Source organism: Rhipicephalus microplus, chromosome X (genome assembly GCF_043290135.1).
Source record: "Rhipicephalus microplus isolate Deutch F79 chromosome X, USDA_Rmic, whole genome shotgun sequence".
Taxonomy (NCBI): Eukaryota; Metazoa; Arthropoda; class Arachnida; order Ixodida; family Ixodidae; genus Rhipicephalus; species Rhipicephalus microplus.
The window spans coordinates 506,362,181-506,388,604 of NC_134710.1; the positions used below are offsets into that span (position 1 = coordinate 506,362,181).

Genomic DNA, 26,424 nt, shown 5'->3' on the forward strand with positions numbered 1-26,424 from the left:
AGTTGTCACAATATGGCTCATTGGCAATGAAAATAGGACCTTGGGAGGCGTGTATTTGACAGCACTTTTTTTAGGAATCATGCATGGCTCATCCTAAGGGCGATGACTGTATGATTTCAGTAATCCACTTATTTCTTAACCTACTCACCTTTCTTTCTCGCATAAGTGCACTAAACATTTAGACAAATGGAACACTCAATCTTCACTCAATCTTAACCCACAAGCACGAGTTCCAACTGACTGTGCCTTTTACGTGTCTACCACTTCATTGTGTACAGTATTTTGGACTATAGTTGTGTTGTCTGCAGCATAGGCAGAGAGCATGGGGCTGAAGCCTCCTCTAGCACTGGCCCGGGATATTTTTTGAGAGCTTGGCTTAGGCTCTCATCCATTGCCAACAGACTGTTGGCCAACCTGTTTTGCAGCTATTTTACCGGGGATTGTTTATGCCAGCTTCTTTTCCTTTCAGGATATTAAAATTCGGATAACGGAGCAGTCATAAGTAGGAAGTTTGGTGCTGTGGTCACATTACGAATGAAGCTACAGGATGGCGAAAATTGCGGCATTTGCACGGCTTTTGTGCAAGATAAGTACTGAATGTACGCACACGCATGAGGAAACCGAGTTTTTTTAATGTAGCAAACGTTTATTTGTTGTCTTCATAAAACTTTCAATAAATGTGTGAGTGGGCACGGCGGCAATGCCAAAATGCATCGCTCAAACCCCTTCTTGTTTGCCGTCCAGGTTATGCTTGGCATGCTGCTTTCTTCGGCTGGACCGACATCGGGCAACTCATCAATGGATTTTCAACGTGTACCCACGAACACTGGACATACCTGGCCTTATCATCGGGCACCGGATGGCGTTGGCCGTCACTTCACAGCTAACAGTGCAACATCGTCCGAGACCATGACGTCACGGAGCTGCTGCTCAAGAGACTGTCTTGGCGAGGGATCCTTCAGTGGGCGTGGCGGCAATGCCAAAATGCATCGCTCAAACCCCTTCTTGTTTGCCGTCCAGGTTATGCTTGGCATGCTGCTTTCTTCGGCTGGACCGACAGGGGCAACTCATCAATGGATTTTCAACGCATACCCACGAACACTGGACATACCTGGCCTTATCATCGGGCACCGGATGGCGTTGGCGGTCACTTCCCAGCGAACAGCGCAACATCGTCCGAGACCATGACGTCACGGAACTGCTACTTAAGAGATTGTCTTGGCGAGGGATCCTTCAGTGAACGCGGCGGCAATGCCAAAATGCATTGCTCAAACCCCTTCTTGTTTGCCGTCCAGGTTATGCTTGGCATGCTGCTATCTTCGGCTGGACCGACATCGGGCAACTCATCAATGGATTTTCAACGCGTACCCACGAACACTGGACATACCTGGCCTTATCATCGGGCACCGGATGGCGTTGGCGGTCACTTACAGCGCAACATTGTCCGAGACCATGACGTCACGGAGTTGCTAGCTGCTATTTAAGAGACTGTCTTGCGAGGGATCCTTCAGTGGGCGCGGCGGCAATGCCAAAATGCATCACTCAAACCCCTTCTTGTTTGTCGTCCAGGTGAGAAAGCGATTTGGCAAATGCTTTCATAGCAGTAATGTATGCCTGGTCTTGCTGCCGTGCCAACACCTTTTGCTTGAATGGTTCTGTGATTTATCGTCTTCCTTGCGTTTGTTGCTGCTGCTGGCGGGGGATGTCGAGACTAATCCTGGGCCTCGTGACACTGTGCTTGAAGAACAGCTCAAAATAATTGCAAAGGATATCCAGGAGATAAAGAACGAAAAAATGGTGACCAACCAAAAGCTTGCAGCTGTAGATAAAAAGTTTGAAAAAATAGGCAAAATGGAAAAGCAGGTACTTGAATGCGTGGAAAGGGTTGATAAACTTGAAAATGTGGTTGTATCTTTGACTAAAAAAATTGACGAGTTAGATAACAGAGGCCGTAGGTCTAACCTTGTTGTGTATGGTGTCAAGGAACTTGAAACTGAAACGCACCAGGATCTGCTTGACGCTGTTGAAAAAGGAATCTTTGAAGATAAGATTGGAATAAAAACGGCTGGCATAGAAAGAATTCACCGTCTTGGGCGACGGAAGGCTACTGGCAGTCCTAAAAACAGACCTGCAATCTTAAAGTTACTTGACTATTGGGATAAAGACAATATACTTAAAAATTGCAAGAAGCTAAAAGGAACGGAATACTCAATTAGCGAAGATTTCTCGCCCGTAGTCAGAGAAATTAGAAGAAAGCTCTGAGACAGAACAAAGGAACACCGAGACCAGAAAGACAAAGTTTTCTTGTCTTATGATAAAGTCAGAATTAATAATCGCCTGTACACCTGGGATGACCAGAGTAACGACATAGTGGAAGTCGCAAAAAACGGAAGCAGGGACAACGAACAAGCCGGGCGACCTTGAAACCGCCCTCGACGCTAGTTGTGCTTAACGTTAATGCGCGCAGCCTTATCGATAAAATCAAACACTTTGAAGCAAACCTGATTGCACTCGAACCCAACATTATTTGTGTGACTGAGACTTGGTTACATTATGATATTGGAAACTGTGAGGTGGCTCCACAGGGCTATTTCATTATCCGAAAAGATAGACCAGCTAGAGGCGGTGGTGTCGCCTTGCTCCTAAAACAAGGCATAAGTTACACAGTGATGCCAGACGTTTCGGGTGTAGAGGCGGTCTAGTGTAGGATTCAGCTAGGCCAGAATAGACTCTTCCGAGCCGAAGCGTCATATCTTGATCAGCTTCTAGATTATATGCAAGATCACATGGCGGGGAGCGGCATAATAATGGGAGGAGATTTCAATCTCCCCGATATTAATTGGAACTCTCTATGCCCATCAAGTGTAACAAACAATATATTTCTAAGTCGTCTGTTCACTTTCAACCTTACCCAAGTTGTTTCTCAGCCTACTCGTGTGCAGGGCACTTCAAGCTCCATCTTAGACCTCGTTTTTTTGAGTGATTTCTTTTTGAAAGGGAAATACAACGTCGAAGTCCTTGAAGGAATATCTGACCATGATATGGTTTTGTGTACGCTAACACTTCCAGAAAAGGTTGCTCAACGTGGTACTAGAAAGTCCGTGTACGCCTTTAACAGAGCAGATGACGATGCCATTATGACCTACCTAGCCCATGAGTACCACAACTTCAATGAACTGGTCTCAGACGGCTCGGCTGGCTTAGACGAGATTTAGCTTTTGTTCAAAGCACATGTTATGCACTGCTTGGGGCAATATATCCCACAAATTCAAAAGAACACTAACAAGTACAACCCATGGATCACGCGCGATGTAATTCACATAAAACGAAGAATAAAAAGACTGAGGAAATCTAATAGGGTCCTCCCGGACCCGGACTTCCACCAAAAAATAAATTCATTAAACAGGCTGCTAAAAGAATAAACAAAGTTAGCAAGGCAGCACTACTGCAGTACAACGCTTAACAACTTTATCCAACATTCACCCCAAAAATTCTGGCGATATATTAGATGTAAAGAAAGCAGTGCAAAACCACTGTCACCCAAGGAAGAAAAGCAACAAGCAGAAACCAGGGTGTCTAGCAACCGGGAAAACCGGGAAAACCGGGAATTGTCAGGGAAATGATACACGCCGGGAAAAATCAGGGAATCGTCAGGGAATGTTGCTAAAAAAAAAACCCATTCAGGGAAAATGACTCGCAACTTGTTCCCCGGCGCGGAGCGCGCGCTCAGCTCACCGTAATTGGCGCAAACAGCCAACGGGGACAGATCCAATCCAAGCCAGTGGGGCAGTAGTGCCAAGGTTGACAAGTTTGGCCTTTTTTTCTCCGTGGCCTGGCAACCTTGAGCAGTGCGCGCTGGGCATGCTGGGTATACACTTTTGTTGTTTTGGACCACCTCTTCTGTCCGCCATGTTTTAAACGACGGAACCTTCCCGTGACGGTGTGTTTTCATCGTTTTTTTTTTCTGAAGAGAAGCCTTCTCACTGACGATGTCGGCGGCGAGAAAGTGCTCCTTTAATTCGGACTGGACGAACCCGAACGTATCGGAATATGCAAGCTGGATTAAGCCCGTGTAGAATGATCCTCACAGTGCTCATTGCACACTGTGCTGCAAAACGTTTTCTTTAAGCTACATGGGAGGAACTGCAGTTTCCAGTCACGTGTCCAGCAAGAAGCATCTTGCTGGTTTGAAGTGTCGGTCGAGCGCCTCGCAAACTGGTATGTTGTCCTTTTTTACGCCAGCGACGAACGCTTCGGCCAAATGTAGCGAAGACCGGACAGTCGTGCCCGAGGAGCCTGCCCCCACCACAAGTGCGAAGACATCGATGAGTGGCTTTCTTCTGAAGAGCGCTGTGACAAAGGCCGAAATAATGTGGTGCTTAAACGCGGTAGTGACTCACACGGATCTTTTCGGTCAAGAGCGGCGTTGGCCTCGCTCTTCCCTCTCATGTTTCCGGGATGTGAAGTCGCTGAAAAACTTCATCTAGGGAAGGACAATGTAGGGTATACGATTTGCCACGGTATTGCGCCTTACTTTCGTAAGAATCTTCTATCAAGCCTTGCCGGTGTGCCGTTCTTAGTTGTTTCATTTGACGAGTCGCTGAACAAAGTGACCCAGAAGCAACAGATAGATGTGCTCGTCCGATATTGGGATGACACTACTGATGGCACTGTGAAAACGCAGTAGCTAACTTCATGCTTCTTGGGGCAATTGTGTGCAGAGGACCTGGCATCTGCATTTAGGAAGGCCACAGAAGAGCTCAAGCAAGCCAAGATACTACAAGTTTCAATGGATGGGCCGAATGTGAACATGAAGTTCCTGAGGTCACTGAAGGAGGAACTCAAGGAGTTGGATGAGAGTCACAATATCCTAGATATTGGAAGTTGCGGGCTGCACGTAATGAATGGAGCATACAAGGCAGGTCATGCTGCAACTGGCTGGGATGTGATAGGCTTTCTTCGCAGCAGCTACAACTTGTTCAAATGTGTGCCTGCACGTCGTGCAGACTACGTCACCTTTACAGGAAGTGCACTATTTCCCCTCAAATTCTGTGCTGTCAGGTGGCTCGAAAATGGGAAGGTAATCACCAGGGCGTTAGAACTTCTTCCTAACCTGGTGAAGTTTGTGGAGGGCCCTGTGAAGGCAAAGAAGCAGCCTATATGCTCTAGCTACAGTGCTGTTGCGAACGCAGTGAGGGATCAGCTGTTGCCAGTAAAACTGGCCTTCATGCTGTCAATTTGTGAGGAACTGGAGCCATTTTTGGCAGAATTTCAGACTGACAATCCAATGGTGCCCTTTCTTTCAACTGCACTGCACAATATACTGCGGTCACTGCTTGCAAGGATTGTCAAGAAGGAAGTGCTTGTTGCTGCAGACACACCCGCAAAGTTGCTCAAGATTGACTTAGAGAAGCTTGAGAACTGTATACCCGTACCTATCTTCGACATTGGGTTCGCTGCGAAGAATGAGCTCCGCAAGGTGCCCAAAATGCCACAGCTTACTTTGCACCAATTCAAGAAAGACGTCAGAAGGTGGTGGAGAGGTCACCATTGAAGTACAAGCTAACAAGGGGTGCCAGCTGTTCGGACCCCACATTTGCATTGTCTCCGGAGGCTGGCCCAAAACGATTGACCCTGGCACTTGAAGTGCTGTCAGAGCAGCAGTGGATGACTGGTCTGCAAGCAGAGCGGGCCCATCGTTCTTACATAGAGGTCTGTTCATCGAGCCTCAACCAAGAAAAATTGAAAAATTTTCACAGGAAAGAGCAGAGGCTGGACGTTGTGTGGCCAGATCTCTGCTCACATGATCACAAAGAGCTGCTGTCTTTTATCAAGATCATCCTCTGTCTCACGGCAATGCTGCCGTAGAAAGAGGCTTCTCGGTCAACAAAGAATGCCTCGTCGAAAACTTGAAAGAAGACTTGCTGATAGCACGACTGGTGCATGATGCCGTGTTGGCGGCAGGCGGCGTGGAAAAAGTTCTAATTACTGACAAGATGCTGCAGATGGTTCGGAATTCCTACAGCATCTTCAGAGAGGAACTGCAGAAAAAGAAGGCAGAAAGACGAGTGGAGTCAGGTGTTCAGAAGAACAAGAAAAGAGTGGCTGCTCTTGTCAAAGAACTGGAAGAAAAGAAGCGAAGGCTGCTTAGTGACTCGCTGACGGAAGCTAGTCTCCTGCAAGAAAAAATAGATGCTCTTAAGAAGTAACAGATGAGTGCTTCAAGAACTCTTGTGCAGTGGCTGACACAAACAGCAGAAGCCGATGTGTGTTTGCATAGACTTTGTGCAATAATACTCTAGTCAGCGACTACAATTTGCGGTGAATTATTTATGTTTGCGCTCTAAATAAAACAATGTTTTGTCGTCTGCACTAATGATCTTACATGTATTGCCGCCTATGCAGAGGTCAGGGAATTTCACTTGAAATTGTCAGGGAAAACCTGGAAAAGTCAGGGAATCTTAAAATAATAATTTGCTAGACACCCTGGGAACGTTTAACGTTTTTTTCCATTCCGTATATGCTCCTTACAATGGCATTGCGCATGCCTACAGGCCAGAAAATATAGAGAGAAACGAGACGCTAAGTGCACCAGTCATAACCGAAGCAGGCGTGCTTTCATTCTTATTGAAGTTAGACGAAAAGAAGTCCACCGGCCCAGACGGAATCCCGAACTGCTTCCTGAAACGCTACACCGAACTTGTAAGCAAATACTTATGTCTTCTTTACAACAAGTCAGTTTCAGAACAATGTCTGCCAGCCGAATGGAAAATGGCAAAAATAGTGCCTGTCTACAAATCTGGTAATCCTTCTTCTCCGTCTAATTATGGGCCTATTTCTCTCACATGTACTTGCTGCAAAATTTTAGAGCATATTATACTAAAATCTATTACCCAGTTCGTCGAGGAAAACAATGCTCTCCATCCCCATCAACATGGCTTCAGGACTGGTCTCTCTACCGTTACCCAACTTGTAGAAATCCTGCATGATCTCGCTAAAGGAATAAACGATCAGACACAAATAGACATAATTCTACTAGACTTTTCAAAGGCATTTGACCGTTATGCCGGTGCTTTCTGGAGTACCTCAGGGTTCAGTTTTGGCTCTTATCCTGTTTCTTCTGTTTATAAACGACATAACTTGTAGGGTTCAATCTAAAATTAGGTTATTTGCAGATGACTGCGTCCTGTATAAAGAAATACAAAGCCAGCAAGATCAAATAAGTTTGAACAATGATTTCGCCTTGTTAGCACAATGGTGCGAGAGTTGGCAAATGGTCATCAACTTCGATAAAATAGTTGCAATGACAGTAACAAAAAAGAAATCCAAACTTACTTTCTCGTATGGCTATGATAGGATCATCCTTAAAACAGTCACTCAGTACAAGTACTTGGGCGTCGTCATATCGTCAGATCTCAGATGGTCGGCGCATGTAGATCACGTGACTGGCAAAGCGATGCGGAAGCTAATGTTATTAAAGCGGGCCTTGCGATACTCGACAAGAGAAGCGAAGCTCTTGGCCTATGCGACGATTATACGCCCTATCTTAGAATATGCGAGCGTGGCATGGTTCCCGTCTACCCAAAAACACATAGCCACTATTGAGGCCATCCAGCGCAAAGCCGCGCGTTTTATCTGTAACAGATATTGGCCTTCACACGCTAGCCAGTCGTGCGATGCTATCCCGACTCAAATTTATGTACCTAATCCTACACAACAAACTTAATGTAGATTCGAACACCTACATTTCTTTCAACACTTATAGAGAAACCCGTCACAAGCATCACCTTACACTGCAAGAATATTTATGCACCAACAATACATTTAGTTCTTCGTTTTTCCCGCGGGCAGTGCAAGAGTGGAATGCTTTACCCGAGACGGTGGTTGTGCAGCCTACTGTCAACAAATTTTACGAACTTGCTGGCCAAGCCGTTCTATCAGCTACATGATAGTGACGCTATCAGGATTGTACTGATCATTGTCCTCCCTGCCAGTACATTTGTGGTTTAAAAAGGTGGAAGTCGGTACCGACTTTGTATCTTGCGTGCTTACCTTTTTCTTTTTTTTTCGTGTTTTTTTCAGTGTGTGCACATGTGACTGATACATGTGCCTCGTTAATAATGTAGGTCCATAATTGTTATCATTTTATACCATGATTTTTTTGTACCCATACAATTGTATAAGTATGTGAATATAGAATGTTTGTTGACACTTTCCAACCCACTCCTGTAAAAATCTCTGACGGGATTGACAGTATTGTTAAATAAAAAAAAAGTCTCTCTCTTGTGCATGCTATGTATGTATATACACACACACACATATATATATCGTATTTACCCGTGTTACGAACGTGCTCGCACAGTAAATACGTCCTCAACTTCAGTCGTCAAAATTAGGATTTTTTTTTCCTCGGCGTAATAAATGCACCCCCTACATTCATCCTCTGCAGTCCCGCTAACAGACACCTGGCACCTCGGCTCGCTCTTTCCTCCTCTCCCCCCTTGCCCATTGCCGTGTGCCCTATTGTTTTTCTTTCTATCTGCATGCCCCAGTCTTTTTTATGTACACGCCACAGCAGGATTGATAAACGATGCAAGTGTAGACACGCAGCTTATAAGCACACAGCGAATGAAAGTCGTGAAACTGCCCACTTTAACTGACAGTCGCTCCCTGCAAATACGAAACCTTAAGGCCCAAGGACGTGCACGTGATTTTCAAGCGATGCTACAAAATTTGCTGTTGCGAAAGGTTATTCATCGCTATCGCTTTGCAGGTTTTTCGACAACGAGGAAAAATCGCTTGTCTCTCAGAAAAGATTGGAGGATTTTCGCAACATAGTAGCACTCCCAATTCTCGCTTGGCTTGTCTTCTGCGCGTACAGAAAGTGAGGCGGCGGCCGTATTTTGTCATTAATCTTGTTATCGACGATTTGTTTTGATGCTTCTGGGGTAGCTTGCTGCAATGTTGGTTACTTGCTTAATGAAAACGACATTATTGCGGTCGTCATGCCAGGTTCCCGCGAACTTGGCAAAGTGCGTCGTAGGGTGCTAGTGCACGCTTCTGGGCGCCCCTCGAGATCACAGCAGATACCACAGTTGCGGTTAAGCGATCGCGAGAGAAGATAGTCGCAAAACGCTTTTATGGCGTGCGTGGGCGATGCAAGGACAGCTTGCTCAAGATTGAAGATGAGTGAAGTGCAACAAAGGGGCTGTTTCCCAACAGTTTTTGCTCATCCTGAAAAAGTTGTCATAAAATTTTCTCGACGCAGTAATCGCACCCTCAACTTTGCTCCAATTTTTCAAGAAAAAAAGTGTGTTCATTACGCGAGTAAATGAGGTATTTCAAGATTCACCATAAGCTTCAAGAACATCTTTCTTTTTTAAAAAGACTGCGATATGAGCATTTTGTGGTTTCATGCTAGTCGTTGAACTCAACGCTTAGGAAATCGACTAGCGCATTTCACTACACGCTTTTCTTTATGGTGAGTGACAGCTCATGTATGTGGTTAGAGCTTCTGGAATATTGCACAAGAGCTGTTACCACTAACCACGTAATAGTGATGGGCTCACTCAAAACAGCTGTCACTGGGTCACATGCTAGCTCAGTGCTGCCTGAGGCACTTGTTGTACTTCAGAGTGGGTGCATAATTAGGGCACTGCATACAATGCCAAGCTTCGCTAGTGCGATTTGAACACACTTACCTGTAAGTTCATGTTGTATAATGTTTGGCACTATGCCTGAAAGGTCACAATCCCTATCTCTACTAAAAACTGTTTCTTTCACATCATAGACATACTTCACATCGGACAGCTTCCATCCTTCCGACAACAGTCTTGCGAAGGTACCCAATCATGCGCACCACATCACTGAAACCGTGCCCCGCCGCGGTGGCCTGATGGCTAAAGCTGCTGACCGGCAGGCCGCAGGATCAAATCCCAGCTGTGGTGGCTGCATTTTCAATAGACGCAAAGACGCTGTGGGCCCGTGTTCTCAGATTTTGTTGAAAGAACCCAAGGTGGTCGAAATTTCCGGAGCCCTCTACTAGGGCGTCTCGTAATTATGTGCTGGTTTGGGACATTAAACTCTACATATCAGTCAATCATCAAATTGCTGAAACTGTAGCAGAAAATAATCGCTGCTCCCCCGCTGCATCACAGTTTTCAGCGAAGTGTCTTAATCTTGGCTGGTCTTGCGCCTTCTAAGTAGCCTACAACACAATGCAAATTGATCAAGATCAGTGGTCGTGTCGCATAATGTTCACCGTGCATTTCAGAACGCATGAGGCGTATGAGAACACGTTGAAACATGCCCGTAGTACACCTCGCAGCGGTTCTCTATTACTATTTGTTCATCAGCCAGCTCGCTAGGACAACGCATCTTGTGTATTTTAGGCGCGTCACCTGGGCAGCGCTTGCTTTGCATGGTCTTTTGGTGCTGACTGTACGTCACGGTGTACGAAAAAAATTTAGGTGAACAAACGACACAAAAGGAGCACTTTGTGGGGAGAGCCTGTTTGTGTATTCCTTTTCTGCGTGTCAGCAGATGGCATGCCGGATTGACGACCGTGGTGGGCAGCTAGCTATTCTGCAAAGTCTCTCCAGCAAGTGGTGGAGGCTGCATTATCCCAAGTGATCCTCGCTGCATAAGTCAAAGCAACCGGTCTTTAGACTGGTCCCCCCTTTTTCTGGCAAATTAAAGCTTGGATCACCATGACCACCACCACCATATAACTTTCAATATTTTTCACAGATCATGTGCTACATAGCCGTGCAGTGCAAGCATTTTCTTGCCGCTTTGCTTTCGAGCTTGTTTTTTGAAATACGTTTAGTGATCAAGTGTTTTTGTTCTGCGCAAGAATGAGCAAGTGCTTTGTGCCCTTTTGCAACAGTAGGTACAAACATTTCATACAATGGTATGCACTTTTCAGGCCACCAGTCAATGAACAAAGTCTTCTTGTGCGATACCACAAAAATATGATGTGCTGCAAAGGAGAGGTGGTGTGTGTCAAAGACGCTGCTCCCCATTTCGTCCTCAAGACATTGTCTGCCGAGATTGATGCACGGCCATATTTTAATGTCAGGAATGAGAACTAGGCTCAAGGATGCTGGGCCATCTATTTTCGAAAGTGCTTCGGGCCACTTATTAAAAAAAATCAAGGACCCTCGAAAGAAAATTACAGCAGACATGTCGCACACTATCCTGCACACCTACACTCGAAAAACGCTGTGAAGAAATCAAGCGTCGTTCACTTGCATGTATACAAGTACTGGCAATGTAAATCTGTTCCAGTGTTACATATGTGCCTGTGCCAGTATTGTCGAAAACTGAATAATAAAGTAAGAAAGCCAAGAAACTTGAAAAATGTCTAAATCTTACGGGATAATTTCTTAGGAGTAGTGATTTTTAGGGGAGTTGGCTTTTAATAGCAGAACACTCCTGGAATTGCAGGAGATGCAATTCCAGGAGTGGAATTGCTGCGCTAATTGCACCATTCTGCCCCAATTGACCTGCTGTGCCAGGCTGTACATAACGGCAATTTCCGCGATAATTGTTGATTGTAAGCGTAAACTGCTAAATCTAGCAAATTATTATCGTTGACCGATCAACATCGAGCGTTGGCTACCCAAAAGACACGGCCGCATTCATATCCAGTGAAGGTCGATCATGATTGCGTAATTTGATTCATTCATGGGGTTCGCTAGTGCTCGTCTCATCCCTATTACCACCATGGTTTTCCCGCAAAAGTGGTGGCATTAACACAAGTAACTGCAAATGGTCTAGTAATGCAGTGAAACCTCGATAATTTGTACCAGCTGGGGACATGGCATGATCATGTACTAAATGGCAGTGCGCGTTTACAAGTATAAATGTGCATGTCCTGACATGCACCATCGCTACCAATAAAGAAATACAGTACCACAGCAGTTCTTGCCCAAAGTACCAACCAGAGAGCATTTTTTTCATTTTAGGACAAAATGCGGAAGAGATATTTGGCTAGCACTCTCACATGAGCGTTTTATAGCGCGACGCCAAGGAAGGAGCATTTAAAAACATGCAATGCCCGGGATATGCAGCGATTGAGATGGAAGGACACTATCCGTGATACATATGTGCACTTCTCTACTGCGATCTGATACTAAGCGACAAGCGACAGTTTCATTCAAGCTCGTGGACTGTATCATCTCTTAGTTGCGTGCAGCATGGCACCTATGCTGCCCACGCTGTCGCTGCCGGATGGCTCGCTACCGTGCGCGCGAATTTGCCGTGTGAATTGCGTGTCCCCACTTCGCTCCATACTGAGCACAGATCAGCAGAGCATCTTGTCTAATTAGTGTAGGGATAACAAACATTTGCCAAGCGATGTGCGCTGAGATTATCTAGCAGTCATGAAAACAAGAGATAAGTATTGCCTATCCCTTGTTTTCTCCCGAGTTATTTTTGTGTTGGATGTGATGTTTGATGATGATAACACGCATGCACATGCACCAGAAATGTTTACCGGAAATAATTTCGATTGGCGATGATATTTGACGCTAGAAAGTTGCTCTATGAATAACTTGCATAGCACTAAAAGACACCTTTTGGTGCTTCAAACCTGCTCTATAACTTCATTTTACTGCATTAAAGCTGCTCCAAAACAGCATTATTTCTGGTCCTTGAGCTACTCCAAAACACTATAAAGTCCACTTTCATCCACCCTTAGATTCGAAAAAAAAAAAAAAAGTTGGACTAATCTGTAGCCTAGGGTGATGAAATTGTTCCTGCATATATAGGTTTTTATGCTGATTTCAAGCATATGATTAGTTATAATATAGTTTCAGTTTTTGCTTTATGCCATGACGATGTGTACAGTTTATGTTTTACAAACTTTTTATGCCAATAAAGCTTAATTGTTGTGGGTCAATAATGGTTTATATTGTCCTACAATAACTGTAAATACAATTAGCTGTCAAGAAAGTGTGCATAAGAAATTTTTTGGACAAAAAAATTGTAATGCAAAATTTCTTAGAATCTTCAGCCTATACTAATTGCATACTTTACGTTCATAATAATTATTCAGGAGATATCAAATTTTAAAGGAAATACTTGTACTCTTCACATGTTAAGGAACAAGTGGGTGAAATTTTATCCTGATCAGGCTATCAGAAGTACCAAAATTATAATATCCAAACTCGAGAAGTTACACAAAAATGAATCTTGAAAAAAAAATGCCCTTTATAGGTATATGTGAAAGCTCATCTATGCAGAAAAGATATGGTTTTTAAGATGATTTCTTCCATCATGTCAGCTTGGCAATCATGGTTATTTTGGGCAGGTGGTTTTAGTGAACTCCTCCTGCGAAATGCAATGGAAAGCAGCCAGGTGACAAGCAGCCAGGTGACAATTTGCAGAGGACTCTAGACAGTGAGCTCTTTTTAGTTTTTAGTAGCCATGTTGTGCCCTTAAAAGTTATTTTACTCTACTTTGAGTTTAATTGCAATCTTCTGGTTTCTTGTTGTGAGAGGAGAGCAATTAAAAACGAAACATACGTAATTTTAGAAAAAACTTCAGTTTTTTCGCATCTCCCCTTAAGTGCATGCATGCAAAGACAGAGGAAGGCAATGACAGCAGAAGCACTTACTTTCAAATGATCATTTATTGACAAGATTGCATAATGACACTTTTTTTCATGACGTCACCAGATTGTAATGCTGGTATCAGGTGAACATGCTCGGAAATGGTGCTTTTTTTGAGGATCAAATAATGGAAGGTGGATTTGGACACGACTCGCCTGCCTTTGTAATTAAATCAGCCTCCAATTTGAAAGTCTTGCTAACCATTTCATTTAATTTTACCCTTAGGACCAAAGTATTACAGAGAGCAGTGGTTAACAATACATACAAAAATAAAATAAAAACAAAACAGCAAAAATGGCTAGGTAACACAAAGAATAATTGGTTAGTAAAGTCCAAGAGTGATGATGTCTGAAATGGCCAAGTGAAACTTTCAGTGTGCCTTGATAGAAATAATAGTGCCAGGAAGGTGGTTACATTCTTGAGTCATCCTGGAAATAAATGTCTGTGACAGGTCCTGGTATGGTAGTGCATTATCCCAACCCTATGGACATGATCACTTCGAGAATAAATGTGAGAACAGGATGATATAAGGTCACCACGCGGGTAGGAATTGTTTAGGAATTGGGAAAACATAAATTATACAATTAAGCAAGGCGGGAACACTTACCTTGGAATGAGAGGGGAGGAAGTAGTAAGGAGTTTTTAATAAAATTTACGCTTGATGTTCGGCTGTAATTGCTGAAATGAAACGAGCGGCATGATTTTGGATTATACTTCAAGTGATTGAATATGGGTTGCAGAGTTAGGGTGCCAGATCAATTATGCATAATCCATTTTACTCCTAATGAGTGTTTTGTATAAGAATAATTCTAATAAGGAAGGAGCAGAAGAGAAATTTCACCCGATATATCCTAACATGCGGGTAGTAACATGTTAATTGGCTTATCAATGTGTAAAGACCAGGAAAGTGTCGAGATTATGCAGATGCCAAGGTACTAGTAGAATTTTACGGCTTCTAGGGGAATGTTATTGAGATCATAGTTTCGTGGAGGAATATTGTCACGAGTTACATGCATTGTTTTACATTTAGACACCTTTAGTTGCATTATCATTATCTGAGATTTAGCGGAGGAAAACGCAGTCATCTGGGAAAAGATAAATGTTGGAGGAAACATGGTTTCGTAAGTCGTTATGTAGATGAGGAAAAGACGAGGGCCTGAATGCGATCCCTGTGGCACACCTGAGTCCACAGAGTTAAACGAAGATGTATGACGGTTTGATGCAACGCATTGTGACTGATTTAAGAGGAAATTCTCAAGCCATCTAAACAGGTTAGGATCAACACTGAGTTTACTAAGTTGGTGACATACTTTGTCAAAGTTGAAAAATACAGTCAGCAAAAGAACCTTTGTCAAGAATAAGAAGTGTTTTGCAAGACAAGTTTTTTCGGAAACCATCTTGTGCTTTCATAAAAAATTAATTACTGTCAAGGTGCTTTGCAAGTGTGAATACAGAATATGTTCCAAGAACTTTGCGAGGAATGCTGGTGAGAGACATGTGGCTGTATTCGAGGAGTGAATTCCTGCTGCAGGACTTGTAAATAGGGACTATCTTCTCGACCTTTCAATCAATAGATAGCTGATATGTGTCTAAGGCTTGCTGGAACATTCTTGAAAGTAAAACAGATGAATAAACAACAGTACTTTTCAGAAATTTTGCATCAATTAATTCAGCACCAGGATTTGATGACCATTTGAGACCCATAATTACATTTTCAGCCCCAAAAGGCTCAATGATAATAAAATCCATAACAGGGCGATCACAACACTCAAGACGAGGAAATTCGGGTTTGGAAAGTACGGCAAAGTTGTTACAGAAAGCAGAATTAAGAAGCTTGGGGCATACATCACCAGGTACCGGTAAGCTTGTACAATCAATCAATGCCACGGAATCGTCACTAGAAGGCCAAAATTTTTTGGGCATTGTCAGCAATGTGTGCATGGGGATTGCCTTATTGGCAAGCTTTATTGCCGTTATATAGGTGCTGCTTGACTTTTTGTAGGCATCCCATTTCGAAGTCAAACCATCCTTTTTGGCTGTTGGATACATTCGCTTTTTTGTTGTTGTTTTTGTTAGAAAGGCTTTTTAACTGTGCATTGAACCAGGGCTTTTTAACATTACAGGATATTTAACTTGAGGGGACAAATTTGTGGTTCACATCAAGTATTTCATTTATAAACGTAATTCAGTTCTCGTCTATTGTGCAATAATCAAAATTGTTCAAAAGGGATCAAGGAAACTGGTTAGCTCAGCATTAATCTCATCAAAGTTAACTTTATCGTAGCGATAAATTAACTTTTTTTCTACATTTGTTGAAGTTGAACGAGAGACTAAGGTGATGACTTGACCATGGTATGCATGCAACATTCATATGTCAGAACGAGATCATACGATTAAGTCGAGGAGATTAGGGAAGTTCGAGTTTCTTGTTGGGTTCCACTACTAATTGTGTCAGGGAAAATAAGGAGCAGAGATCAAGGAATTTCTTACATTGTGAAGAGGAAGGATTACAGCATTGATCCCAGCATATGTTGGGAAAGTTGAAATCCCCCAGTAATATAATGGGATTAGAAGGGTGCTGCAAGTAAGTGTGTTTAACACATCATGAAGCTCAGCAATGTGGGTGGGCAAGAAGGAGGACGGTAGCAAAGAACTATCGTGATTTTGTGGTGGCCATCATCGACGCAAGCATACACAACTTCAAGGTCACTCTGAACGTTGATGTGATGGCACTGTAAAGATTTAGAAGTAGCTACTAGTACGCTTCTGCCCTTCAAATCAATCACCGGTGATTGACGCTTTGGATCGTCAATTTTAGCATGTTTAATTTGTTTCGTGCACCTAGCACTTTCTAGTACTTAGTCCCGCCATTCAACTTTCAGAATCAATATGAATTTTCCTGTCTTGGCAACAGACAGACCTTTGCATGAACCAATGTCGTGTGTTTGAAAAATGCACTTATAGCTGGCGAATTTGACAGAAGTGCATGCCCTTTGTGGTTATGTGACAGTAACACTGAAGTTCTGTAATGGAAAGAACCTTTGCACGCCAAATACTGAATTGAAGTGTCAGCTTTGAAATCTGACAGTGTTGAGCAGTAATAATTGCCAGAAATTTATGCCAGCTACACAGTAGAGAGTTGTTGCTGGGAGTCAGGGAAAATTCATTCTACAAAAGATATCTCCGAAAGTCCGCCGTATGTATAAAGTGTGGAGGTGGCCTTCTCAGCCAGTTTCCAACAACTTTGATTCGGCTTGAATCATTATATCACACACAGGGCCGCATCTAGTGTCACTAGTTGCTTCTATGGTGTCGTCGTCGTGCACGCATGGGTCCGCACCTGCGCTGCAAAAACACACGCCACTCAAAACTGTCTTTCAACCACACATGGATTGAGTGAGGACAAGCTTAGAGTCTAATGACAGCAGCACATCAGCTTCAGATTTTATGGCGATTATGTTTTGCGTCAGCCTGAGACATCCGCAGCCATTCATGGGGGTTTTTTTCAATGCCTCAAGTTGTCTCTTCCGTCGCAAGTGCATAGCTGCTGACCTTTGGGCACAATCTTATAGCTACTCTGGTTACGTGCGAGGTCCACACGTTGCTGGGGCGTGTCGGGCTGCCACCGGCTGCAGAGCTTTTCCATGCGACAAGAAGGCCACCAGAGCACATTTTGGTCATGACTACGGAACAGCACAAAACATTTCAGAACTGCACACGATATTGTTCTTTTTTGTTTTTTTATATGATGTGTAAAACTGTAAAAAAATATGCTTTGATTCATATATTGGAACGCCAACCTATGCAGAGTGAAGTGGCTCATGGAAAAAGGTGAGGCTAGACAAGATAGCCAAGTTAATTGGATATCTATCTGATTTATAGAGGGATTATTCACATCACGGGCATTCATTTATATTAGAACATCTGCAGGCTCTGATCACAAAAATGAAAAAAAAAAACATACTGAAAGAAGTGTACGAGTTGACAAGTTTCTCACAAAAAACCAAGCAATGCTTTACTGCATGGCACTAGCAATGAAGCAGTATCTCGGTTCCAATTTTTTTTTTTTTGTGCATGTGAATAACACCATTTCTACGGGATTTATTTTTTGTACTCTTCTTGGGTTACTTATCTTTGAAATGTATATTTTGAATTTTTTTTCAATGTTTTAAGATATAGTTTTTTATTGTGCTGTTTAACAGCTGGCAACCAAAAGTTACACTTTTTGTATTTTTATTCATTCCCAAATATTTTTGTTGCTCTTCAAGATATATATTTTTTGGAAAGAGCACTTCATTGTGCAAAATTTGGTATGCTGCAATGTGTGCTGGAGTACTTCTCAAACTGGCAAAAACTGTCTTCCCGAGACATGTAAAAAATAAACATTTTTGCGTGGTAACGAAAGAGTTAAGTAAAAAATAAACATTTTTGCGTGGTAACGAAAGAGTTAAACTCGAAGTAGGTTAAAATCGCTTTTAAAGATCACAGGGTGGCTACTAAAAAACTAAAAAGTGCTCATTGTCTAGAGTACCTTGAAAATGCTCTCATGGCTGCTTTCCATTGCTTTTCGCATAAGGGGTTTACTAAAGCCACATTCCAACAAAATTTATGAGAACTAACAGACAACAATGCCAGGGAAAGTATAGGGGACGTTATTAGAAGTAATGGTAATGTAAATGTGAAAAAGAAAAGTGGGCAAAAAGATAACTTGGCACCGGCAGGATCCAAACCTGTAGCCTTCAAATAAAGCGTCTGATTCTCTATCACTGAGCTATGATGGCAGTCATCCTCCGTCCACTTTATAGGGTATATATGTGCATTTAAACGTGGCACCACTTGTTGCCATTATGGCGAGTGGGGAACACACTATACTTTCTCTATACATCTGCTATACTGTCCCTGGCATTGTTGTTTGTTAGTTCTCATTAATATTTTGTCAAATAAAGAAAAGGAGCCCTTAGAACCAACACTTTTCTTCATGCTCAAAGTTTAGTGGCAGAAAACTGTTTAAAAATAACTATATTTTACTTATTGCTATGGTACAGAACAAAAACTATGCAAACTATTATGATTATTGAATTGAAATGAGCATAAAAGCCTATGTAACAGCATAAATTTTGTTACCCTAGGCTACAGATTACAGAACAGGTCGCGGGATAAAATCCCGGCTGTGGCGGCTGCATTTTCAATGGAGGCGGAAATGTTGTAGGCCCGTGTGCTCAGATTCGGGCGCACAGGTGGTTGAAATTTCCAGAGCCCTCCACTATGGCGTCTCTCATAATCATATGGTGGTTTTGGGACGTTAAACCCCACAAATCAATCAAATCAATACAGATTAGTAGTAGGAGTAGCGTCTCCCTTTAAGAAGGTGAGGCACTTGAGGCCTAAATGCACCTTGGTGAAATTTATGTCTATGAAGAATGATTTCATGTATAAGAAAAAAAAGGAGAAGGCTCGCAAGTTATCAGGTAACTCTTGTCTATTTTTCACACAGCGATTGGCTGGCATGATGCTGCTTCCAAGCCAGCCACGACAGTGCTACCTTTTGACAGGCACGTGCGAATAAAAAATCTGCAGTGTACTGCAGCGGCATGACTGCACCAACTGGTGGCTGGCTGGAAAAGCATATTGCTCAATGCTTGGTGGCCGGTAAAGTGTCGCTTATTATGTGAAGAGGCTTGTTTGTATATTGTCACTTGTTTGCCTCAATGTGCAGGTCGCATTGGGACATTCCGGTTCTGTTCGTCTCGTGACCGGGGCCATTACTGTGATTATGTGAAACGACCTGGAGATGATCGGGAATATCGAGCCTGTATCTACACCTGCAGCGGTAATGGCTGCAATGCCTCATCAATACTACGGCCTTGGGCTGGTGGTGTGCTTGTCCTGCTGGTTGTGGTTCTTGCCTGGATGGTCGCCTTTTTTTGAAAATCTCACTGACAAAGTGCCCACTGTAGCACAGTAGACTGACTCTTCCTACGCATAGTGGAGCAAAAGTGTCCTAGCACTAGCTCAACAAAACCACTTTTACGAGTGTGGCAGCGTTTGCATATTTTGCTTGCATTGAACAGAAAGCCTTTATCAGTGACCTGCAAGGTTGTTCAATGTGTCTTAAATTCGGAAGACAGCAGTTTTTGTACTGAGAACTGCATCAGTGTGAAAATGCAGTAAGGGACATGCACACAGCAACGCCATACCAACCATTGGTAGTGTTGATTTCAAATCTCGTGTGCCATTGCTATATATATATATATATATATATATATATATATATATATATATATATATATAGTAAAACCTCGTTAATTCAGTCATTGACAGTAAAAAAAATCTTGGAATTAAGTGGGTTTTCGAAATAATGAAACATGCAATAAGTGGAGTGAAAGGGACTTTGAATTTCTGAAAGTGGTCAGAGGTGGTCATTTGCAGTGTCTGATAGTTTCGAGCTCAAAGAGTTATGATTTCCAGCAATAGCTCGGCCCAATTTTGCCGCGAACACGGAAAAATGGCAGTCACCGCTGCTGCCAGCAAAAAAAAAATAATAATCTCGTGATCAACCAAATTGTAAGCCTTCAGAAAAGACATGCTTCGCTGCAATACAGTAGTGACACATAGGCAGCATGTCACCTGCTCCGTGCAGCGTCAGCGCGTCATCATGAGACCATTTGCCCATTCTTTCTGGCAAAATAAAGAATTTATTAATGGCCAGTGTAATGTAATCGCAATGTGTTTTGGCTGGAAAGCATGATCATTGAACTTTTCTAGCTGAGTTTTCAATGTAGGCGTTGCAAGCAGAAGCTCCGCCAGCAGTACAAGTGCGAGCATGCCTGGAGCAACCACCAGTCTTAAGTTCGCATACATAGCGAATTGCACCCATAGTGACCTTTATAGTGTCACGTGCGTCCCGCGAAAAAGACGAAGGTGACAGTGCGTACGCGCATTTGCACGCTTTTATGCAGAATGCAACAACGAGAAAGACGAGGAACTCTCTCTCGCGCGTGCGGTTAATAAAAAGACCGACCCACTGCTGTTTTCTCAGCGTCTTCAAGTACGACCTCTGTCTTGACGTCGCGACACTGGTGGAGGTGCTGAGGCCTGCAACCTGATGCAAGAAAGCGTTGTTCGGGACCATACACCCAGTCCGGAGCCTCAACATCTTGTTGCGACTCCAGTACACCGATTCAGCGGGCGCCTACTAGGCCTAAGTCTAGAACTCTTGACGGCATCTCCTGTTACCAACATGGCGGCCCCTTCAACGTCTGCGAATCTTCCTCCGGCCCAGACGACTCACCCTTACCAGCTAACTTATGAGACTCCTCGTGTTCCCGAAGTCTTCCGTGGAGAACCGTATGAAGATGTCGAGGACTGGCTCGACTAGTTCGAGCGGACCGTTGTGGTGAATCGTTGGAGCGTGCAAGAAAAACTTGGCCGTGCCTACTTCGCAATGGAAAATAGCGCTCGCACATGGTACGAGAACAGGGAGCCTACTTTCCAAACCTGGGACAATTTCCGCCAAAAGCTTCTCGAGACGTTCCTGAGTGCGGGCCGACAGGATCTCGCACAACAGATGATTGAAGCCCGCATGCAAAAGCCGAACGAAAGCGTGGCCATATTCGCTGAGCATATGGCCCGTCTATTTCGCCGCGCTGACCCTGACATGCCCGAGGCAAGGAAAGTTCGTCACCCGATGCGGGGAGTTAAGGAGCCGCTTTTTGCCGGCCTTGTACGAAATCTGCCAACAACAGTGGATGAATTCCTTAAAGAGGCGACTGTCATTAAGCGGGCACTCCGGCAACGATGCCGCCACTTTGACCGCCTGCCCGACCAAACGCCTGTTGGTGCCGCCGCTCAAAACGCTGCCGTTTCCGAAAACTCTTTACGGCAAATGATTCTACAAATCCTGCGGGAAGAGCTGCGGGCCCTCGGCCTTCCGTCTAACGATCCCCCAGTTGCTTCTGTTGCAGAAATCGTGCGCCAGGAACTACGGCAAGCCTTTCCATCACTGGCGCGCACCACCCGAACCACGTCTACTGACCTATGTCGACGCCGTCCGCCGTCATCCGTCTGCCCCAGAAGAAGCACCCTTTCAGCCACGGCTTGTTACCTTGCCGTGGTGGCAGCGGGAACCTGTGCGGCGACCACCAGTACGTCGGACCTACTTGTGGCGCACTGCCGACCGTCGACCCCTTTGTTTCTACTGCGGTGAACCAGGCCACATCTCGCGCTACTGCTGTCATCGAGAAGCCCGGTTTGGAAACTTGTCTCGGCCCGCTTCCTTTTATTCTGAAGACCCTCGTGACCATGGTGCTGATTACCTGCCGACCAACCAAGCGTCTTCACCAATTCGTCGCTGGCGGTCTCCCTCACCTGCACGAGGTCAGAATTCCCCGAATAGCCAAGGATACGCTGACGCCGTCAGAAACCCCTCCCCAAGCCCGTGCCAGGGAAACTAACTGCCGCGACCTCCGGGGGCAAGGTTGCCAATCGCCGAGACGCCAAAAAGACCCCCTTGCCTCTACACAAAGACGATGTGACGACGGTAATGATGAAGACGACGACAAGCTCGAGTACTAATGCCAATAAATTCGTACGTGCGGACCTCAGCGTTATTATAGACGGACACCACGTAACAGCACTGGTTGACACTGGTGCTGACTTCTCTATTATGCAACAAGAGCTTGCCGACCGCCTTAAGAAGGTTAAGACGCCGTGGAGTGGGCCGAGCATAAGGAGTGCTGGTGGGCAGCTAATGACGCCTACCGGTAAATGCACCGCTCGGCTCGTAGTCGATGATTCGAACTTCGTCGCCACTTTTGTCATTTTACCGGACTGTTGTAAAGAGTTGATTTTGGGTATGGATTTTCTGCGAGAGTATGGTGCTGTTATCAACATTCCAGAACGTATCGTCACCTTTTCTGCCCATCCTTAGTCGACGCCACCATTGAAGAACAACTGCAACGTTTACGTGTAGCAGATGATGTCATGCTCCTGCCGAGATCTTGCTGCCTTGTGTCGGTGTTATGTGAACGGCCGTGCCGTAATGAGGTAATAGCGGAGCGAATAGACACGCTATTGCTTACGCAAGGTGTTTCAATAGCGAGAGACGTTCTGGCACTAATTAATGGGCGGGCAGAAGTGCTCATCACCAACTTCAGCAACGAGCGTCGTCACAATAGTTTATTCATATTCCCAGAAAGCATGGGTAATTCATGATGTGCTGACGTTGCGAGAAGCATGTAAAGTGCTATCCGCGTGTCACTACTGCAGTGCAATGAAGCATGTCTTTTTTTCTGCAGGCGCACATTTAGGTAAGTAACAAGACCCACCTTCTTTTGTTTTTTCGTGGTGGCAGAAGCGTGGCTTGGGTGCTTCATCTGTCACTCATTAGAATCACTGCACTGCATTGCCTTGTGGTTCCTGAGGGTTGCAGTTTTTATGTAAATGTAAATCGGAATCGGGAATCGGCACAAATGGTTGCAAGTTTTCAAATTGATCAGACTGGTGCTGACGGCCGCTTCAAATTACCCACTCAACTTTATATTGCCAAACACGGGACCGAAAAAAATCCTTCGGATTACGTGGGATTTCAAAATAAACAAGTTCGAATAAATGAGGTTTTATTGCGTGCGTGTGTGTTTGTGCGTGTGTGTATGTGTACACACACACACACATTAGAAAGAATGTGTGTTTGGTACCAGTGCTGCTTTTGCTTGATAAGTGTGACCTTAAAGGGACCCTGAAACAGTGTTGACGATTTTGAACAAACATATTTCGCTGGTAGACCAATTTCCAAAGGTCATTTACAGACCGGTTTGAGCTTTCTGCATAAACTTTGTAATTTATGATAATACTTTAAGACCGCAGATTGCTGCGACTCGGCCAAATGCGTTTTCAACCGCTCATTTACAAAACAACATGCTCTAGTAACGAGACATCACATAAGTTGCTGATCTGATTGGCTGTAGAATGTGTGGAAGTAACATCATCTGCTAGGGTGGCCAATCAAGGATCTGCCTAGTCTGGATCTGCCTAGTCTTTTACTTGCGGGAGGCAAATCGCACTTGTGGTTTCTTTTATTGGTGTTTTTGGTTTTGTTTTGAAGGAAAGAATGAACCCTTTTGAACTTTGTGACCCAATTTGAAATGGTGAAGTGCAACTGCTGAATATTTGCCATTGTTTCGTGACAAAGCAGCTTCAAGCCATGCGAATCCAAAGGAATGTAAGTACAAAATCTAGGTAAATTCATCTACTATTTCATGCCGAAGCGCCATGCGTTGCAGCTTCCATAGACACTAGTGCCAGAGTTCCCTCTAGTGTACATATAGAAAACTCTAAGACGGCGCCTGTCGAAGCAGATATCAACCACTCCGCAATCTTCTCTCTGTTGCCAGACAGCGTGTGTGCTGCCGGGTGCACTGTGTGATGGCCTCCGAGACTTCACGCAACCTGTCGCCGTGTATGCTGGGAGGTCTGAATTTTGAAAAGGTCAAAACGTTGAGTGCGCTCATGAGAGCTCTTCGATTGCCAGCATCTCATTAGTTGGGAGGCAAAGCAGAGGCGGGTACGATATGATTGTTCCTAGCGAACTTGGTGTATGGCGTGTCAATAAATTTGTGGTGCAAATGGTCTGATGATGCTGTAGCCTAAACTTCAACAAATTAAAAAAAAGACTGTTTCATTAAAAAAAGACTGTTTCAGGGTCTTTTTAATGTGGCAAAAATGTTTTGCCTATCTCGGGAATATGAGTGCTGTCCTTTCCTTACAAGCTTACATTGTGTGTAGAATTTGTAGTAGTGCCACACATTTCTAAACATACTGCCATCCTTGGGTGACGTATATCATATATTTTTTTTTAATGATTGAAAGGTTGCTAAAGAAAGGAAGACCAATTTCACAGCAGAGCTGTTATCGTCAAGGTTTGGTGTGTGTTGTAGATAGAAAATGATTGTCATGAACAGGCATGTGCTCTCGTTATCCCAACCAATCTTAATCCTCCTCTTCCTTTTCTGCTTTGCTTGCAGGACATGTTCACTGGTTTGTCCAGCATAGGGTCTAGGATGGTTGACCGAATGAAGGGAAGGGCAATTCTTGGTAAAAAGAATCTTAATGAAGTGAGATTAGAATGTTCACGTACCTATGATGTGAAAACAAGCTATCCAAGTACCCTAGGAGAAGTGAAAACAAGCTATCCAAGTACCCTAGGAGAAGTGAGTGCGAGGAGGTCAGCATTGCTGAGAAACAAAGAAAAATACAGGGTTTGTCCGGAAAGTAGTAGGACTGGTTTTTGCATGCCAGGTTTAGGTGCACGTTAGAAGAACCCCAGGTGGTCTATACTTCCATAGCCTTCCAGTATGGCATCTCTCATAATATTATTGGGATTTTGAGACGTGAATACCGTTAATTATTATTAAATTTTTTTTCGGGAAATATTTGTAAAGGAGGGGGGTATTCCTGTGCCGGTTGTGTGATGGAGCGACTTAGCTACCAGGATGCCAGTCGCAAGTTGTCTCTGAGCCTTGACGGAAATGAACCCCTGTCAAGGTGCCTTGTTATCGCCACTATAAATTCTATTAGTTACATTACGTGGTATAGTTTTATTTCAAACTGGGTAAAACAGCGTCTGATCTAGTGGCTAAGGTACTCTGCTGCTGACCCGCAGTCGCGGGATCAAATCCCGGCTGCGGCGGCTGCATTTCCGATGGAGGCGGAAATGTGCTCAGATTTGGGTGTACGTTAAAGAACCCCAGGTGGTCGAAATTTCCGGAGCCCTCCACTACGGCGTCTCTCATAATCATATGGTGACTTTGGGACGTTAAACCCCACTAATAAATCAAAACAGCGTGTGAGACCCATGGCAGAATCGAGACTGGTTATGGGAGAGATGCCATGGTTTCATCAAGAGTTTTCAAGTGGCACCAATTGTTTTACGAAAGAAGAGAGCAATACTGATTGTTGGCATAGTTGAAGAGAGCAAGTTGAAGATGAGCAAAAGCCAAGACACCTTTCAATGGCAAAAAGTTACGACAGTGCATCGAGCCACATTCCTCTAATGCAGGAATTTTTAAAGTGGTTTCCGTGGCCTTCCCCACGATTTTTCGAGCCCCTGATACATTTTCCCTGGTTCCGAACTCGCCAACTCAAATACCTTAGATGGAGATACCGGGGTGCGATCAATCTAGGTAATCTCTATTATTTATGCCTGGGTGTCAATAAGCGTATCTCAGTGTGTAACAAACGCATGAGCTGCACAACGAATTCCACCAGCAGTTTGTAGTCAGCCAAATTCGAAAAGGGGATGCGTGGTGGCTTAAATCGCTGAGGTTTTATATCCTATATTATCACTATGCGCATATCGGCTATTTGAAGAAGGTGCCACTAGCGTATCTGGAAAGTCGAAAGGTTTAAAAAAGGCAAAATAAAAAAAGAATGGCACATCACGTGGGTTGCACATCATCAGACATTTAAAAAGCTTGCCAAGGAGGAGGAGGGGGTTTGGCACTTAAAGGGCCTAAATCTAAAAATTGTTGTAAAGAGAAATATGCGCACTTTTACTTCGTGAACATGCTGCCTCACGAATTTTGCAAATACGTGCTATATTAAGGAAGTTACAGGGTCTAGATCGTCTTTAGCTGGTTTCAAGTTTTCACGCATTCTCGCCACACTTCTCCTTCGGAGGGGGGGGGGGGGGGGGAGACGTGGCCCTTCGTCGTGACTTAGCCTGCTTTGGCAATGTGACAAGACGTCAGCGATTTAGGGGCTCGGCAAACTCGTTCAGTCCCAATGCACATCCACTTGCTGTGATGCCTGG

The 26,424-nt window shown here is 44.1% G+C and overlaps 2 protein-coding genes across 4 annotated transcripts in view; both read left to right on the forward strand.

Annotated features, from left to right (window-relative positions):
* bou (glycosylphosphatidylinositol anchored membrane protein boudin) overlaps window positions 1-23,229 on the forward strand; it is a 59,703-nt gene extending 36,474 nt beyond the window's left edge. For all 3 annotated transcript variants that reach the window (XM_075881066.1, XM_075881068.1, XM_037412938.2), the window contains exon 3: window positions 19,333-23,229. In XM_075881066.1, the coding sequence (XP_075737181.1) occupies window positions 19,333-19,544 (212 nt within the window). In that variant the 3' untranslated portion in view covers window positions 19,545-23,229. The remainder of the gene's footprint in view (window positions 1-19,332) is intronic.
* Window positions 4-19,325, forward strand: LOC142776767 (uncharacterized). Its single transcript, XM_075881065.1, has one exon. The coding sequence runs from the start codon at window positions 4,790-4,792 to the stop codon at window positions 5,552-5,554; it is 765 nt and encodes a 254-aa protein (XP_075737180.1). The 5' UTR covers window positions 4-4,789; the 3' UTR covers window positions 5,555-19,325.
* Window positions 23,230-26,424: the final 3,195 nt, after the last annotated feature.